This window comes from Oncorhynchus clarkii, chromosome 12 (assembly GCF_045791955.1).
Source record: "Oncorhynchus clarkii lewisi isolate Uvic-CL-2024 chromosome 12, UVic_Ocla_1.0, whole genome shotgun sequence".
Taxonomy (NCBI): Eukaryota; Metazoa; Chordata; class Actinopteri; order Salmoniformes; family Salmonidae; genus Oncorhynchus; species Oncorhynchus clarkii.
Window position 1 is genome coordinate 35,411,583 of NC_092158.1, and position 18,393 is coordinate 35,429,975.

The window sequence follows — 18,393 nt, forward strand, 5'->3', positions numbered from 1 at the left end:
AGATCTGTCATTTTATGTCCTATGTTAGAAGCAGGTAACCGGTTGATGGAGATGGAGACTGCCATGTGTTGTAGATACAGTATACTCTGGAGAGTTATCTAGAACGGAAACCTCTCCAGAGGGACCTCAGCATCTGTTTGTCTACCTACTTCAATCCTGCCTGGTCTGTGCTTTGTCCCCCATAGGCAACAGCAGTGGGATGAGTAGAAGGGCATCTCATCATACGCCAAGTACAGTATGTGTGTGTATAGTTTGTTGTGTTTCCCTGCATATGTAAATGTTTGATGTATACTCAGTGGATGCGCATAAATTTGTGGCAGCCACTGTTCACTGACCTATTCTATACCATGTGAAGAAGCACATTGCAGATAAGTGGTGACCTCACAGTAACCTGAGTTGGCTCTCCTCCTGCCTTCTCTTCTCATCCACTCACTTTCCATCAATAATTATTTCCCCCCTCTTGGTTGCCATAGTAACACAGTGTGCGTGGGTGCTTGTGTAGAGGCGCTGGTATTGGCAGTGGAATGGCCTTAATGAAGAGCTCAGTGTAACGTGGCACCGTCATAGGATGCCACCTTTCCATCAAGTCAGTTCGTCAAATTTCTGCCCTGCTAGAGCTGCCCCGGTCAACTGTAAGTGTTGTTATTGTAAAGTGGAAACGTCTAGGAGCAACAACTGCTCAGCTGAGCACTGTTAGACCACACAAGCTCACAGAACAGGATCGCAGAGTGCTGAATGTCTCTCCTCGGTTGGAACACTCACTACAGAGATCCAAACTGCCTCTGGAAGCAACGTCAGCCCAAGAACTGTTCGTCGGGAGCTTCACAAAATGGCTTTCCATGGCTGAGTAGCCGCACACAAGCCTAAGATCACCATGGGCAATGGCAAGTGTTGGCTGGAATGGTGTAAAGCTCACCACCATTGGACTCTGAAGCAGTGGAGGCGTTCTCTGGAGTGATGAATCATGCTTCACCATCTGGCAGTCTGACGGACTAATCTGGGTTAGCTGGATGTCAGGTGAACATTACCTGCCTGAATGCATAGTGCCAAATGTAAAGTTTGTTGGAGGAGGAATAATGGTCTGGGGCTGTTTTTAATGGTTCAGGCCCCTTAGTGCCAGTGATGGGAAATCTAAACTCTACAGCATACAATTACATTCTAGGCGATTCTGTGCTTCCAACTTTGTATCAAAAGTTTGGGGAAGGCCCTTTCCTGTTCAGCATCACAATGCCCGTTCACAATGCGAGGTCCATACAGAAATGGTTTGTCGAGATCAGTGTGGAAGAACTTGACTGGCCTGCACAGAGCCGTGACCTCAACCACATCTAAGAACTTTGGGATAAATTGGAACGCCGTCTGCGTGCCAGGCCTAATCGCCCAACATTAGTGCCGACCTCACTAATGTGTCATCAATGTGCCAACATCTAGTGGAAAGCCTTCCCAGAAGAGTGGAGGCTGTTATAGCAGCAAAGGAAAGACTAACTTCATATTAATGCCCATGATTTTGGAATGAGATGTTCGACGAGCAGGTGTCCACATACTTTTGGTCATGTAGCATTACACACGCACGCACGCGCACACACACACACACACACACACACACACACTCTGAGAGTCAGACCTCAGAGCCTAGGGGCTGCTCAGAGAACAATGCGTTCCCACCAAACTGAGCATCATGATGGCTAAACGGAACACATCACATTGTTACTCATTCATGCACATACTCACCCTCATGCTTTTTCTGTCATCGCTCTCTCTGGCTCGCTCGCTTTTCTCCCAAAGGCCTGTATTTGACATTTTAAGCACTAATTTGATTCATAGTTTTACCTCTTCTATTTTAATCATGCAGTAGATTCTGTGCCACATGAAAGAAAGATGATTGCACAGTGTATTCAGTGTGGATATGCATTTATACACTATTATCATGTGTTATGATCCACTCCCCAGTCAGTCACAGTGTTTTAGGCAGCACAATGGAGGCTTTGAGTTCTGGAGGAGTGATGAGGTCCTAATTGGAACCATCGTTTGGTTTAGGATGTTTTCTATATACTTTATCCTTCCACCAGCCCTCCTTGTCTTTCTTCTAGTCTTTCTTTCTTCTACTAACACACGCTACCAATTTGTTTCAGAGGTTCCCAGGAGAGGGAGGTTTTGGCACTGTGATTCATCTCTTGGGACTTTGAGGACCCGCCCTCTTTCTTTTTGTGCATGCTTCACCTCATATATTCTTCCCTCTGATTGGTTTCCTGGACTGTCACTCAAGACAACTTTTTTTTCATCATCTCCCTTTGTTTTACCAGCCAGCTGGGCACAACCCCAAGTCACACTGGGGAGATCATTATTTCCATGTCTAAACTTCAAAGCAACATTTTCAAACAACTTAACCTGCTCCCATCCATCCATCCTCTGTGATAGGATGAGAATATATAGTCTAGAACCGTACTGATTCAGTTGCAGTTTGCACTATAAATACTACCTTAGCAATGTGGTCTCCCCTTGAACCAGCTCACTTCCCAGGCAAGGAAAATTAAGTTCTTCCTGGAGTTCTTAATAAAGCAGCATAGCATTAGAAGTGAACGGTGGAGTGATTGAGGGGTCAAGTGGGTGTGTTGACTGCGCACAGCTCGGCTGCATTAAAGGGTCTTTGTATTTTTATGTAACCCATTTTGACTCCACTTGTAATAATGTTGAGAGCGAGAGATACACTGTATATTGTTTTTAGGGCCTGTTTTGGTGGGCTACATGGTTACAGGAGGCCTCATCAGTCTGTTTGGGCTCCTGCCCAGAAAGACTCCTGGCGCTAGTGTTGTCAGGGTGTTGTGATTATCTCTGCACCCTAATGGTAATAGATGTCTTAATAACTGATACAAAAAAGCTTTTTATTAGGTAATTAATTACACTCCCTAAATGCAAAGTTCTACCCTACTGTAAAGTTACGATAAGGTAAGTGTGCTGGCCTTGCGCTCGCTCAGCAATAAACGATTATGGGGCTTTTAAGACCGACAAGCACATAATCTAGGAAGGTAGTAATGACATAAGTGTAATTGTGATACACAGGGAACTGCTGAATCAGCCAAAAAAAGGCATTAGCTCCTCGCTGTAGAAGTGCTAGGCTAGTCAGAGTGGCTCTGGTGTGTGTGTGTATCGAACACACACACACACACACACACACACACACACACACACACACACGTCTCATCATAGATCATGTCAGAGCTCTATTCTCCCAGGGCATCATGAGAAAAAGGCCAGCTCTGCCTGAGCACAGTGAAGAGGGTGAGCCAGACATCAGCCATAGCTGCTGCTTACCCCTAGAGACAGACAAACGTACACTACCGTTCAAAAGTTTGGGGTCACATATGTATCACATTTACCTAATTTCACTATGAATCACATTGATTGAGATGAAAATACAGCACACAAGAAAGCCCCCTTTCTCAAAATAAATCGGGTCATTACAATATGCTAACACACAATGGAAGTACTGCGGATGCCCTTTCTGTTCGCTACCATTGTATTGCTATGCTAGTGCTCGGTTTCATCTTGTTCCTGTTAGTTCTTGTAAGTCGAACTGTCATCTGGTTGTGGGCCAGGTTCTGTTTACCTCTGCTGAAATGCTTGAGGGTCGAGACAAGGCGGAGTGTCCATTGGGAAAGGGAGACAGGGCCAGGGGTTGTGCTTTTTCCCATTTTATAGTATCGTTCAAAAGTTTGGGGTCACTTAGAAATGTCCTTGTTTTTGAAAGAAAAGCTATTTTCTGTCCATAAAAATGACATAAAATTGATCAGAAATACAGTGTAGACATTGTGAATGTTGTCAATTACTATTGTAGCTGGAAACAGCTGATTAAAAAATGAAAAAATGGAGTATCTACATAGACGTACAGAGGCCCATTATCAGCAATCAGCCTGTGTTCCATGGCACGTTGTGTTAGCTAATCCATGTTTATCGACTGCCCCCTCTCATTGAAGCCACTGACATTCAATGCCGACCGCAGTACTGAAGGCATTGTTAGCAGAAAACAGGATCCCCCATTATAGTCATATAAAAAATTCCAAAGACAATCATGGTACCAATAACAGCTTCTAATACACAGATGTGTCCTTGAACCGATTATTTTCAAATCGTACACAGACTAAGTTATAGGGATAGTTCCGCTGCTAATGGCAATCTGCAATACCCCGGTCAGCCTTTAACTTGTTACTGAATGATAGGAGGCAGCACTGAGCTAACCTGCAACATCACTTCCTGGAATAGCTCATACTGTTGATGTTATGTCTCCATGAGACGGCATCTTACCAGATTTTATTTGGCTTCAATGCACTATTCGTATTCACATAGGGATGCATGGTGTCACGTGATCATTGGCTTTGCCATTTCATACATACAGTCATTTGTTTTAATGCAGAGATAATCCATTTCGTTAGGTAGGGACAGACCCACACACAGCCCTCAGTCTGGCTAGACGGCAGAGGCTCCTCTCCGTCTAAACACACACATACTCACACATTACCCAGCGTGCACCACTGCTCCATCCACACAGGGGGTAAAGCCCATTTAACTTTATCAGATGTCAGCGTCCTGGAAATTAAATGACAAGAAAAAATGTAGTTCCCAGGGATGTTTTGTAATTTAAATATAGACAGGCTTGTCTGTGAATTTTCATCAAGGACGCAAACGGAAAAGTGGATATTTTTCCCCCACAAACAGCAGCAGTGAGAAAATAGCCCTGCTCCTCTTCTGGCCCATGCTGAGAGGAGAGGCTCGTCTCGGGTCGGAAAACAAACTTTAACGTGCCCTTGTTGTTCTCTTGGCTGGACTTTAAAGGAGCTCCTCAGAGCCTCACCAAAGCATGACGGGAGGGAGACATCTGGAGTAGGTGTTAGAGAGGGAGGGAACAGAAGTGTTTGTGTCCTAATAAACATACAACTTCCTCCAGTGCAGTGAACTCTAGGTAGGCAGAGGTCCAGATCACTGAGACCTAGCGAGGTACTGGGGGTGTAGTGACAAGTAGAACACAAAACATAGGCGAGAATGTAACATTGATGTCTTGGTGACTTTAGGAGCGAAACAGTGTTTGTTTCCTAATAAACATACTTTTCCCTCCAGTGCAGTGAACCCGGAGTACTCAGAGAGCTGGCTAGGTACAGAGTTGTAGTGACAGATGACTTTAGCAGTAATATAACACAGGCACCAGAAAGAAGGCTTTAGTGTCTCTACTAGGGTGCAGTCTTATATATGATATACAGAGTGTGTTCTGTGAAGGTCCATGTGATTGTGTCCATAATACGTGTATTTGAACACTCACTGCTCTTGTCATACCTTCTCTGTCTCCTATGAGGCCATGCAGTGATGTGGCTTGTGTAGAAACTATAACGAAGGAAACTCAAACATAACTCTGCTCTCTTTCTCTGTGTATTTCAGCTGGACCCCCAGACGGTTCAGTCTAAGAACTGGCACATGGACGTCATAGAGATGAACGGGGTAAGGGACATTTGGGACCAGTTCCCCGGGACCGAGATGAAGCCTATTCTTGGACTAAGCTCTTTCAATGTTGAATCTCCACAGAACATGCTTTTTAGTATAGGACTCGGATTACACTGTGTCTGGAAAACCAGCCAATTCTGATAGTGTCAGTCATTTACACATCTCAACACTGTTAATAGAAGATGACTATTGTTAGGGATTGGTGTGTGGATATTGTAACGAAGCTTGTTGTTACAGTTGACCAGGGCCATGCAACGTTATCTTTAGTAGCTTGGCCAACTCTCTGATTGCTCCGGAACACAGTGTTTTTAAACAGCCGTAAAGTTTAAACATCTAACAACGCTGGATCCACTTACACTCCTGGATGCTGTGTAATGATCAGAAGAAAGCACTTGGAAGCTGTGTATTTTAAACTAGTGACTGCAGATCAGCTATGCAGCTAAAAGCTGGTGCAATGTTTGCTGTTCATGGTCCCTGTCAAATAAACCACTAAATATGCAGCTGGTTTGACGCGTTGTATGTGTCGTCTCCCACAGATCAAAGTGGAGTTCTCCATGAAGTTTACGAGTCGGGACTTGAGTCTGAAGAGAACGCCCTCCAAAAAACAGAGTGGGGTGTTCGGGGTCAAAATCAGTGTGGTGACAAAGTAAGCCATGTTGATATGTTGTATTCAAACATACCTGCAACAACATGAGAAATCTTTCTGCTCAGTTTATTACACTTCTAGCATCAGCATCACATTGTTGACTGTAATCTAATTACAGTCATAGTACTGCAATATCAGTCCTGAAGAATATTGTCCCCCAACAGGCGCGAGCGCTCCAAGGTGCCTTACATAGTCCGCCAGTGCATTGAAGAGGTGGAGAAGAGGGGGATCGATGAGGTGGGAATCTACAGGATCTCCGGGGTGGCCACCGACATCCAGGCCCTCAAAGCAGCATTCGACACCAGTAAGAAACGCTCATACTGAGACTACTTCAAAGCACACCTCAGTCTTCATCAACAGACACAGCATTTTTTTCCTGGCCATGGCATCTGACATGGATAACTATTGGCCCTATATATAAACTATAACCAGGGCCATGAGTATTTCCTGGTCAAGTCACTTTATCAGGAATAACTCCAGACCCAACATTATCAACACAAGCCTCCCTCTGTGAGCTGTCCTGTCCTTCCACTCTGTTGTACTGTGGGCCGGGGTCAGACTACCAGGCCCATGGCAGAGGGGCTTCAGCCTGGGTATAAACAGAGAGAGTTGTGGGAAAGGACAGGAAGAACACAGGTCTGACGAGCCGCAGCTGTCAGCTGTGTGTTGTCCTCCCTGGGAGTCCCACATCCAGGTTGTGTCCCATATTGCCACCCTATTCCCTATATAGTGCTCTACTTTTGACCAGGGCCTACTATGTAGGGCATAGGGTGCCATTTGGGACACATCCTCAGTCACAGCCCCTAGACCAAACCAAATGCTAACCTCCTCAGCATCTCTCTGCTGTTTTCATGTCTCACTAAGCTGAGATCTCCGGTTGTTTGGGTTATAGAGTGTGGTTTCTTGTTATGTCATCTCTGGAGCCAGAATGATCCGTCTGGAAATGAACTAGTTGTTTGGTTGGGATGATACACTTCCCTTATCTGTTTTATCCCCCTCTCTCTATATATTTATATCTGTCTCTCTCCCCTTCAAAGATAGCAAAGACATCCTGGTGATGTTGAGTGACATGGACATCAATGCCATCGCGGGAACGCTGAAGCTGTACTTCCGTGAGCTGCCAGAGCCCCTGCTCACTGACCGCCTGTACCCAGCCTTCATGGAGGGCATAGGTACGACCTCTAACAACAGACCACATACATTCATACATCTCAATGCAATACCATATAAATACATTTATTATGCTTCTCAGTAGTAACAGAGAGAGGGGTTATTCCATTTTTTATTCACAGAAAATAATACATTGATAAGACCACATTGAAAGGATTGTTAATTTTTGCCCCTTAGAGTGGTAATTCTTAACTTATTTTCTTCTCTTTTCCCTCTCCTCCTCCTGTATACTCCCCATGTATCTTCCTCCTGTATCCGCCTCCTCTTCTCCACAGCTCTGTCGGACCCTGCAGCCAAGGAGAACTGCATGATGCATCTGCTGCGCTCCCTGCCTGACCCTAACCTCATCACCTTCCTCAGCCTGCTGGAGCATCTCAAGAGGTATACACACACGCGTGCACACGTACACACACACACACACACACATGTACACACAAGGGGCCAGTAACTACTATTGGTGACCGTTTGGGCCAGATTAACAGGCAGCATAATACGTTCAGAGTGGGTTTTGGAGGAGTTCTGGGCAGAATACGATCCACATGCGAGTGGTTCTTTAAGCCTGCCATAAAACTGTAGTCTGGAGAGCTTCATGAGGTGTGCTACTGTGACCGCACCACACTCATTAGCCACTGACTGACCGCCCCAATAAGAGAAAGGACAGGGGGAAAAGTCATCAGAGTGTACAGGCCAGACCCTGTGTGGTCAACAGAGCTAACACACACACACACGTCTATCCCTGGAGAGGAATCAGCATCAGTCTCCACTGGGCCTTTTACGCTAGACCTGTTGTGGTGAAGTTAAGGGGCTCGACCTATGGTCCAGTTGAAGGAAACACATTAAAGTCAATTAAAAATGACTTTACTGCTAAAATGACTTCTCTACTACTATTTTGTCTTTGAAAATAGCTGTGATGGTTTTAGTTGGCCGACCATGTGCTACTTAGTTTCTAAATGCAGTGTGGAACTACATTGGATGACATCATGCCTGTGCCTGTTAAAACTGCCTTCAGTTAGAAGACCATGGTAGAGCAGGGCCCAGCCCAACCACAGACTAGTAACCACTAGCATGGGCAGGAACACTTATGGGTCTCCTCCTATCACTCACATCTGACCTAGAACCAGCTGTCTGTCATCAGCCATAGTAGCAATGGCCTGCGTGGGGACTTATTCATACTCTGAGTAAAGTTAGTTTTCACCACCAGACGTTTAAAAGATCAGGGTTATGTGTTTGTCATAGTTTCCTAACACGGGTCAGACAACATTTGTCTGAGAGTATATTATTGTCATCTAGCTCTACACTGTGAACTAGAGGGAACTAAGACTAACTTTAAATGTGTAGTGCAGCCGTGTCATTTTCAGTTACACATTACTTCACTCTCACGCCTCCTTACAGAAGTTAGTTTTCAGTTACACATTACTTCACTCTCACGCCTCCTTACAGAAGTTAGTTTTCAGTTACACATTACTTCACTCTCACGCCTCCTTACAGAAGTTAGTTTTCAGTTACACATTACTTCACTCTCACGCCTCCTTACAGAAGTTAGTTTTCAGTTACACATTACTTCACTCTCACGCCTCCTTACAGAAGTTAGTTTTCAGTTACACATTACTTCACTCTCACGCCTCCTTACAGAAGTTAGTTTTCAGTTACACATTACTTCACTCTCACGCCTCCTTACAGAAGTTAGTTTTCAGTTACACATTACTTCACTCTCACGCCTCCTTACAGAAGTTAGTTTTCAGTTACACATTACTTCACTCTCACGCCTCCTTACAGAAGTTAGTTTTCAGTTACACATTACTTCACTCTCACGCCTCCTTACAGAAGTTAGTTTTCAGTTACACATTACTTCACTCTCACGCCTCCTTACAGAAGTTAGTTTTCAGTTACACATTACTTCACTCTCACGCCTCCTTACAGAAGTTAGTTTTCAGTTACACATTACTTCACTCTCACGCCTCCTTACAGAAGTTAGTTTTCAGTTACACATTACTTCACTCTCACGCCTCCTTACAGAAGTTAGTTTTCAGTTACACATTACTTCACTCTCACGCCTCCTTACAGAAGTTAGTTTTCAGTTACACATTACTTCACTCTCACGCCTCCTTACAGAAGTTAGTTTTCAGTTACACATTACTTCACTCTCACGCCTCCTTACAGAAGTTAGTTTTCAGTTACACATTACTTCACTCTCACGCCTCCTTACAGAAGTTAGTTTTCAGTTACACATTACTTCACTCTCACGCCTCCTTACAGAAGTTAGTTTTCAGTTACACATTACTTCACTCTCACGCCTCCTTACAGAAGTTAGTTTTCAGTTACACATTACTTCACTCTCACGCCTCCTTACAGAAGTTAGTTTTCAGTTACACATTACTTCACTCTCACGCCTCCTTACAGAAGTTAGTTTTCAGTTAATCCTTGCTGTAAGATTGACACGTTTGAAAAGAACGCTGGGAGCCATGTGTCTCACCAGGGGAGGTGTTTTATAGTGTGTAAAGCTGCGACAGTGTAAAGGGTAGTGAGATCTCAGAAGTTTGCTGGCAGGAAGGTCCATAGAGAGATAAGATTTCTACCTATTGGCAGGCCTGAGGTCAGTTCACAGGCCTAGCACTGGGTCAGATTCCACTCTTCTGCACCATGGATACTCTATTATGGTCTGATCCCAGTACAGCTCTCACCCAGCAGTACACTGCAGTCAGTCAACAAGAACGTACACAGACTACTCTCGTAGACACGCTGAGGACACCTGCTGGAAGCTCTGCTGAATTTCAAGTGTGATATGAAAGGCTCTGCTGTTGCTATGGAGAACATTTATATAAGTTACAGCAGATGGTAACTTAGTTCAGACATGGTCCTTGTAGAAGAAACACACACAGAACTCACTGTGCTGTACTGACAGTGATTGCTTCAGAACATGGGTAATCATAGTAACAAGGCCAGACCAGAAAACATGTCGTATGACTAGAAAAATAACTAATACCGATCTGTCCCTGTGGTCACTGTAGTCTGACTGGTCTATCTGTCCGTTTTGTGTTCCAGAGTTGCTGACAATGAGCCCATCAACAAGATGTCCCTCCACAACTTGGGCACAGTGTTTGGCCCCACCCTGCTCAGGCCCTCTGAGTCCGAGGTCACCAAGGGACACATCACCCTGGCCACTGACATCTGGTCACATGACGTCATGGCACAGGTCAGTGTGACTTGGGTGCGTATATCTGTTTGTGTGTGCATGTGCGTTTGCTTATGAGTATGTAAGAGTTAGCTGAGGGGGATGTGTGTGTTCAAACCGTGTCAGTCTGGTTTCCCAGCTGTATTTAGACTATTTGGGAAGCCCCTCCTGGAACTCTGCCCCGTACTGAGAGAGAAACCACTTCCTGTTCACAAATGACTTATTCTAGGCCGTATATAAACAATGACTACTGTAAATCACCATAAAAGCCACAACACTAACAGTAGAATGCCATATTTCATCATTACTGTAAAGACTAAGAGACAGTTGTTTGTGCAGTGGCTTATTAAATCTCCATATGTTTAGTAGATAGATACTCATACAGATACTCAGTTATCATGGAGAGATGCTTACTGTGTCACCTGAGTCATGTACAGAATGTGTAGGTCACATTCGCCTCTAAGCTCCATATCCCAGTCCTTTTTTGGTTACAACTATGATAATTGGTATTTAAATGAAACACCATTTATATTTGGCTCAATCTCTCTCTTTCTCGCTCCCCATCTCAGGTCCAAGTGTTGCTGTACTACCTGCAGCATCCTCCCATCTCCTTCGCTGAGCTGAAGCGGAACACACTCTACTTTTCCACTGACGTTTAATCTCTTGGGGGTCCGGAGCGAAAGACTCAACAGCAAATCCCCCACCCCCATACCACCCAGCTCCCTTTTAAAACTGTACAGCCCCCCTAAGACCCACCCAGCCTACTCTGAGAGATGGAGTCAGACGTGGAGGAAGAGGAGTCACGGTGCTTCCTCTGGATCCCATAGTCATGTCTTCTAGTGTCAGCGGAGATAGAGCAGTACATTACAGTACATCCATCTGGTGAAGAGCAGGGGTGGAGGGAACAGCATACCTCTCACCTTTGACCCACAATACCCCATTGGACAGCCACCAATATGGGACCTCTCTATCTATCTGTGAGGGGTTAGAGGTCAGGGTCTGGTATGTTACTGGGTCACTGTCGGTTGTTTGGTCTGTTGGGTCCTCCAGAAAGCAGCTCAATGATCCTGAAGCTGGTCTGTTACTTACTCCACCTTCTCTTTTATTTTCTTTCAGAGGCATTCCAAGAAAATGGCATTTACATATTTTATAAATATTATTTGTTCAATAAGTCCTTTGTTTCTCTCTGGCTTTGTGCATGTGACGGAGGAGGGCTGTGTGTTTATGTAGAAGCGTGTATGTGTGTGTGTTAAAGCAAAGAGCTGAGGACTGTTTGCGTTTCCAAGCCGCCAGTAAAGTCATGTCAGTGAATGGCCACTGTCACATTTTTTCTCCACGTGTAAAGACTAGAGAGCACAGCCCTCCCTCTGTGTGAGTCTTGGCCAAATTCGCCCTATTTATTATAAATATATATATATATATTAAGTGTGCCTGTACAGTCCAGGAGCTGGTTTCCCAAAAGTATCTCAAGGCTAAAGTCATCGTTAGAACCATAGCCTTAAGATGCTTTTGGGAAACTGGGCCCAGTGCAACTAGAGAATTGCTCAAAGGAGTCCGTTGTTTGAAGTTTTTTCAAGTAGTGATGGTTTTTTCAAGTTTCTCATTCACAGCCAATGTTGGCTGAGCTGTACTGAAACGATTACAGGAACACAAAGTGTAAAATCTGACGTTTGATTCTAAACCTCTTTAAAGAAAGAAACATCAATCTGTGAGATGAGGGTTATGGGAAGAAAATCACACACATTTTTGGAACATTTGCTTTTTTCTTGTCAATCCATTGCAAGCCTGTTCCTAGTGTCCAATGACACCAGTTAATCTATAGGATTATTGTGTAGTTTAATGCCCTTATTGCATGTTCAACTTGTCAATCAAATCAGGCTGGGTAACGAAGGTAGGTTGTCACTGCTAGTTTGCGGCACCGGCAATCTCCTCCCATCAAAGCTGTACAAATCCAACCTTTCTGCTATCTAGCCTGTGACATATCTTAAAATAAGCACTGTTAGATGAGTCCTATTTGATATTTTTAATATAAGATTAAAAGAAAATCAAATGTTGTATTTTACTTTGAGTATACTGTATTAACAAGGGTAAATGTCGATGTGAACTTTTTTCTTTTTTAGTAAAATTAATAAAAGTCTACCAAAACGGTTGTTTTGTCATCTGTCTTGCAGTTTTATTGCAACTAATTCCTATTTTAAAACTTTGTATATATTTTTATTTGGTTTGGTGCAGCATACTGGACTTTGGGATAGTTGAAAAGTAACTTTTGTATTGGAATTTTATCAGTACCGTGCAAACTCAAGGTTGCAGTGTAGAAAATAAAGTATTCTGAACTTTGTGAGCATGCAGTTACCAAACAAGTCATAAGAATTGAAAAATGAATTCAAAACGGTAGCAATTAGCAGTGGTTTGTGTGTTTGTCTCGGACACACCAAACTCAGTTCATATTATTTACCACAATGAATGAATTTAAAAATGTAAAATCTTTGTGCCAGAATGGTGAGCATTCTGGCACAAAAATGTTCACCAAGCATCACCCAGGTGGATGTGGTGAGTTTCCCCTTACTATGTAAAGCGTTGAGTACCTCAGTTGGTAGAAAAGTGCTATATAAATCCAATCTATTTTTATCTGGCAACGCATTACTCTAATCAATTTACACTGACTTACATTTGTTAACTATAAATTGGATGGATTCTGTAAAAATGTACATATAACATTGGTCAGTGTCACCACGTTGCTTTTATAGTAAGGCTGTTTGAGTCAGAATGTAAAACATTGAAGGTCCGAGCGGATCACTTTAGTCATTGACTAGTCTTTCAAAGTGTGCTGCGTTCCAGTGGTGGAAAAAGTCGCCAATTTTCATACTTGAGTAAAGGTACTGCAAAAGTTAGTCGCCCAGTAAAATCCCAAAAGTTCATGCAGTTGCTGAAATATAATTAAGCCTCAATCATTTCAAATTCCTTATTAATCCAACCATATGGCACTGTTTTTTTTTTTTAATTTACGGATAGCGAGGGACACGCTCCAACACTCAGAATTTACAAATGAAGAAAGTGTTTAGTGAGTCTGCCAGATCAGAGACAGTAGGGATGACGTCTTGATAAGTGTGTGAATTAGACTATTTTCCAGGCCTAAAGCATTCAAAATGTAACAAGTACTTTTGGGTGTCAGGGAAAATGTATGGAGTAAACAATACAATTTTCTTTAGGAATGTAGTGAAGTAAAAGTACAGACCCCCCCCAAAAACTACTTAACACTGCTGCATTCTGGGGCAAAAAAAATGACTTGTAGCTACAATACAACTGCATGAACTTTACAAAAATCATGTGAACAAGTCATGAAATGTTGACTTCAAGTCTCTACAGTTGCTCTTCAACTTCATTCTGAAGCCATTACATGCATTGTGGGGCTCTATGGTCAACCAATCATTAGGGTGTTTTTGTTTGACCCATGCAAACAAAGACCTGACAAACAAACAAACGTGATTTAATAATGTACACACATGATTCCAGTTTGTTATGGGTGTTGGAGACATGTTTATTTCTACATTACAATGAAAACCTTTTATACACAATGGCAACACTGCCATGTTGATCTGATCGCTGCTGTCGCAAACCAGTGTCCGGCTGTCCCCCATACACCTTCGACTTTGCGGCCATTGACGGTTGTTTGGTCTGATGCGGCCATTGACTTGATTTCACCAGGCTTTATTTTACCCACAAAAACTAAACGAGAGAATAGCCAGCTCTCGACTACAACTGATTAGAGGTTCATCTCAATGACTTAACTTTTTAGATAGGCAAAGCCAGCATAACAAGTGGGCCACAAGCCTGGACAACCCTGTATGACATCACTGTAAATACAGTGCACAGGATACAGTCAAACGTGGAATTGTCCAAGTGTAGATAATCCTCATGATAAGATGCTCCACCTGCAGAGCAGGGATGTTTTTCTCTCTCCACGAGGTATAAAGTCTTTCTGGTCCAGAGGGACAGTGATCCCTCAACAAAAGTTCAAAAGGTATAGAAGGTGACCTGGTTTTCACCGAAGATAGTACTCAATGGCAGCAGAGAAGGCAGCGAAACCTCCACATCCCAGCACGCCAGCCTTCGCCCCAGCTATAAGATAGAAGGGAGACAATCATCTTTCAACAAAATTATATTAATGCATGAGACATTTGAACTGACAAATTAAGTAGATAACTCACCTCGAAATCCTATTGCTCCCCCAGTAACACAACCACTGTAGACAGCGTTCTTCCAGTCTGACTTCCCCCTGTGCTGTAATGTAAAATGCACCACAAGGGGGCAGTAGAAGACTGACAATACAGTATTTCCAGTAGATGTCTTCACAGTTTCAACAGACCCAACATTCCAAGATCAAATTCTGACTTGTGTCTCGGATCTGGGTCAGTTCTGATATAATTGCTACAGGTCTCAGGAATGTGCAATTAAAACTGATTTACCGACTGGACCCGTCCTCTTAATTTAATGTTTGTGTGATGAACTGCACAAGCTTGTTATCTTTGTCAGCCAATTGCAATTCAATAAACTGCATTGCTTATGTCCAGCTGAAACTGGTTCCGGCAGCTCACCTCATGTGCGCCTACTGAGGAGGAGAGAGAGCGAGTAAAAGGAGCCATGGCCACTAATGATTGAACATGTCTTTATAATGTAGCAAACAAAGGTGAGAAACGTTGGCGTGGACAAATGAACTGTGTGCAACTCGCCATTCAGGTTTGATGCAATTTTCTGCAATTCATGTATTTATTATCAATTGTTTAGTCATTATAAATGATTGAATCATCTAAATCAGTTCTTTAGCCTAGGCAAAAAGTTTTTCATTTTGATGAGACATTCTCATTGGCTGAATTAAGTTATTTTAAATGTTGTGCTCCATATTTACTTTAAGGTTAAAAGTAGGCCTGTTGTAAAATAAATTGCGTTAGTCTATTGCTGTCATTCGTTGGGTAGGCCTACGGTAGTCCTTTGTTGGTAATGTTAAGGTTTCATTCTGTGGAGCCATTTTCGTTGGCCAAATTAAAGTTCCGGCTGTAATGTTGTAATGTTGTAATGCTGTGTTTATAATAGAGTGACTGGTAGCCCTACTATGCTACTCGCACTCAAACCATGAAAAGGAAAGAAAAAAAGGGCCAGATGCAAAGGTTGATTTAATGCCGCAATATAATAAATAACTTGTTAGTATTTTCCCTATAAACATTGACTAGAGTTGCTTTTGATATTACCCTAATAAATGTTAAGCAACTTTTGTGAAGGTTTGGTATGGTTATTATTAGGCTTAGCTAGGCTACTGCAGGCCTATGATATGAATGTAGTGTGCACCAGCACTACAACTGACTCCGGCATTTGAACTTTGAGGCGAGGAAGAAAGTTCTAGGCCTACCATAGTTACTCCTTTAATCTAACAATATAATACTTCTTTAAAAATATTCTGATTGAAAATTAACAAATGAGCCTCCTATATGCCTATATCTGTATAGCAGTAGTAGCCTATTATCAGGGAGTCATACTAAGACCAATATCTCTTTTACAGATGAACCCTGAATTACAGAAAATGAACACATCAATCAACCTCTGACAAGTAGGTTTATGCATGTCGATAACATCCTCTGTCTCTAGGCCTAAGCTTGTCACACACACACACACACACACACACAGCCCTGATGCATTTAGTGCTCAAATCTCCAACCGCTAAACTGGGAGTTAGACTTGTTTTAGGAAAGTAAAAACCAATAAAATAGACTGAAGTTTTGAATATGCTACACATCGAAACACAAATAGTTGTTTTTGCAATTTGTTATAGGCGGTTAAGGACATGTAACTGTGGCTCATTTGGCTAATTTCACTTGTTTATTGATGGCCCTTTATTGATGCTCTGGCAGTTTCTTTCTCTTCCTACTCTCAGATCTGAAATGGTCTCTCGGATCCGAACCAGCACGATCCTTTTAGGAACAGGTCTAACTGTCCTCGGGTCCATTCGGAGCGGGTCTCTATGCATGTCGGGTGGGAAAGACAGAGCCATTTCGGATAGGGTCCAGATTTTTCACATTCTCATTGGTATTTCCAGAACCACAATTACATGTTCATGGTATTCATTTCATCAACACACATTAGCCTGGAAGACCAAAGTTTTGTATTTTATTTAACCATGTTCAACAAATGTCATGATTTGTTGAACATAACTTTGTGGTTTGTGCTTACGTATGATTTGTTGATGACAACGTTAAGGTCCCGCAAGTTGTCCAAACATAACAGGCCGTCTCATGCTTGTGATGCATTTACACGCTTGCCAGAATAAAGATGGTCCTAGTGCTGAGTTTCAATACATCTTTACTTCCTCCGGTCCACTGACAATCAACAGACTACTTTCAATTTGCTACTTGAGGCCTAGTGGTTAGAGTGTTGGACTAGTAACCGAAAGGTTGCAAGTTCAAACCCCCGAGCTGACAAGGTACAAATCTGTCGTTCTGCCCCTGAACAGGCAGTTAACCCACTGTTCCTAGGCCATCATTGAAAATAAGAATTTGTTCTTAACTGACTTGCCTAGTTAAATAAAAGGTCAAATAAAAAAATTAAAACACTTAATTAGCATATTATTACTATTTTCTGATGCATTTCAGCAGAAAAAAAAGGATCAGAATCATCCTACCGATTCAATGATGCACTCTGTGCAGGAGAACATTGCCCCAATGACAGCAAAGTTTTTGGCGTAGGACATTCCCCTCTGGCCCATGTCTTTGAGAACCTCTCTGGCCGTGGGTGTTCTCATGGGGTCTTTGGGGTCAAATCCCACGTTGGTGTCTATACCAGCCGTGAACACACCAAACGCTCCCCCAAGAACAAACCCTTTAGAGAAAAGTGTCACAAGATTGTGTTAGCTACAGCAACTATGGAAATAGTACTGTTACTACTATGCCTTATAGTGAGAATGCGCAATATTATAGACAGCAAGGGAGAGTGAGTGGCTCATCTCATCAGTAAGCTACCAACACGTTAAAAGATCAATAATTTGGAACAACTATGTGCATTATAAATTGTCGGCCTCCTGCATGCAGAGAGAAGCTAGTGTACCTACTGTACTGTAGCTGCAATCAGCTGTCACCATGAGGTAAATGTACGTTGCAATTTAGCCTCTATTGCTCGGTCGTCCATGGATGGACAAAGTTAGAGGCTAGTTGCAACTGAAATGTGTCAAATGCATGACACATTTTTAATATCGTCGACAATAGTGAAAGACTGGCTAACCTCCAACACAGGCCAACACCGCCTTGAAAGCACAGCTCTCCATTCCCTGTTCGATCATCTTCTGGTCGTCGGTTTTCATGGGATTGGGAAGACCCCCCATAACGGTCGGATTCAGATCCTTAATTGGCCTCTTCTCCCCGATGAGGTGCTCCAGGACCATGCTGTACTGAAATGTTGAACCTTCATAGCTCCGATCAGCCGAGTTTGAGGCTTGAGTGTCCGACACAGGGGCATTTCCACTACCTACGGTCGCCGCCATGATGAGTGTGTGCGGCTGGTAAATTCAAGAGGTTATTATAAACGGTAGATTCGCCAAATGCATGACAGCTTGAGGTCAATTATATTTATTCCGCATGAAAAAACAATGACGTTTATGGAATAACGGTCCTGGACCAATAACATAGACAAACATATACATTCTGTATTATTGTTTGAGAAAATATTTGTCAATATATAAGATTTGCACGTTTTCTTTTACTTGCTTTAGCGTGCAAGTGAAGTGCAAATTAGTCTTCCTATATATTAGCAGATTCAACAAAGTCAGATCAATGCGTTTCTAAGTAATGGACTGTCTTCATGAATGCTATCTTGAATATAACCATATCATCTTAAAGTCTTAGATCAATATTGTCACAACACTTCTCATTTGACT

General features: G+C 42.8%; 2 protein-coding genes across 6 annotated transcripts in view; one reads left to right on the forward strand and one right to left on the reverse strand.

Moving 5' to 3' along the window:
* The window catches only part of LOC139423107 (ABR activator of RhoGEF and GTPase), a 213,019-nt gene extending 200,399 nt beyond the window's left edge, over window positions 1-12,620 (forward strand). For 3 of the 5 annotated variants that reach the window (XM_071174759.1, XM_071174760.1, XM_071174762.1), the window contains 7 exons: window positions 5,425-5,484; window positions 6,024-6,133; window positions 6,298-6,437; window positions 7,171-7,305; window positions 7,579-7,684; window positions 10,346-10,496; window positions 11,045-12,620. In XM_071174759.1, coding sequence (XP_071030860.1) covers window positions 5,425-5,484; window positions 6,024-6,133; window positions 6,298-6,437; window positions 7,171-7,305; window positions 7,579-7,684; window positions 10,346-10,496; window positions 11,045-11,134 — 792 coding nt within the window. In that variant the 3' untranslated portion in view covers window positions 11,135-12,620. Of the gene's footprint in view, window positions 1-5,424; window positions 5,485-6,023; window positions 6,134-6,297; window positions 6,438-7,170; window positions 7,306-7,578; window positions 7,685-10,345; window positions 10,512-11,044 lie in introns of all 5 variants that reach the window. The other 2 variants (XM_071174758.1, XM_071174761.1) reach the window with 1 other exon arrangement.
* An 842-nt stretch (window positions 12,621-13,462) lies between these two features.
* LOC139422011 (mitochondrial import inner membrane translocase subunit Tim22-like) lies at window positions 13,463-18,033 on the reverse strand. Its single transcript, XM_071173153.1, has 4 exons — window positions 17,742-18,033; window positions 17,146-17,342; window positions 14,684-14,756; window positions 13,463-14,594 (listed from the first exon to the last, which is right to left on the reverse strand). Exons 1-4 carry the CDS (start codon window positions 17,998-18,000, stop codon window positions 14,518-14,520), a joined length of 606 nt encoding a protein of 201 aa, XP_071029254.1. The 5' UTR covers window positions 18,001-18,033; the 3' UTR covers window positions 13,463-14,517.
* Between the last annotated feature and the right edge of the window lie 360 nt (window positions 18,034-18,393).

Excerpts from the sequence above, each read along its gene's own strand:
- LOC139422011 (XM_071173153.1), bottom strand. The coding sequence starts at position 18,000 with ATGGCGGCGACCGTAGGTAGTGGAAATGCCCCTGTGTCGGACACTCAA. Across the intron at positions 17,343-17,741 it reads GGTGTTGGCCTGTGTTGGAG|GGTTTGTTCTTGGGGGAGCG; the intron begins GTTAGCCAGTCT and ends TTTTCTCTAAAG. Across the intron at positions 14,757-17,145 it reads CAGAGTGCATCATTGAATCG|CACAGGGGGAAGTCAGACTG; the intron begins GTAGGATGATTC and ends TTTACATTACAG.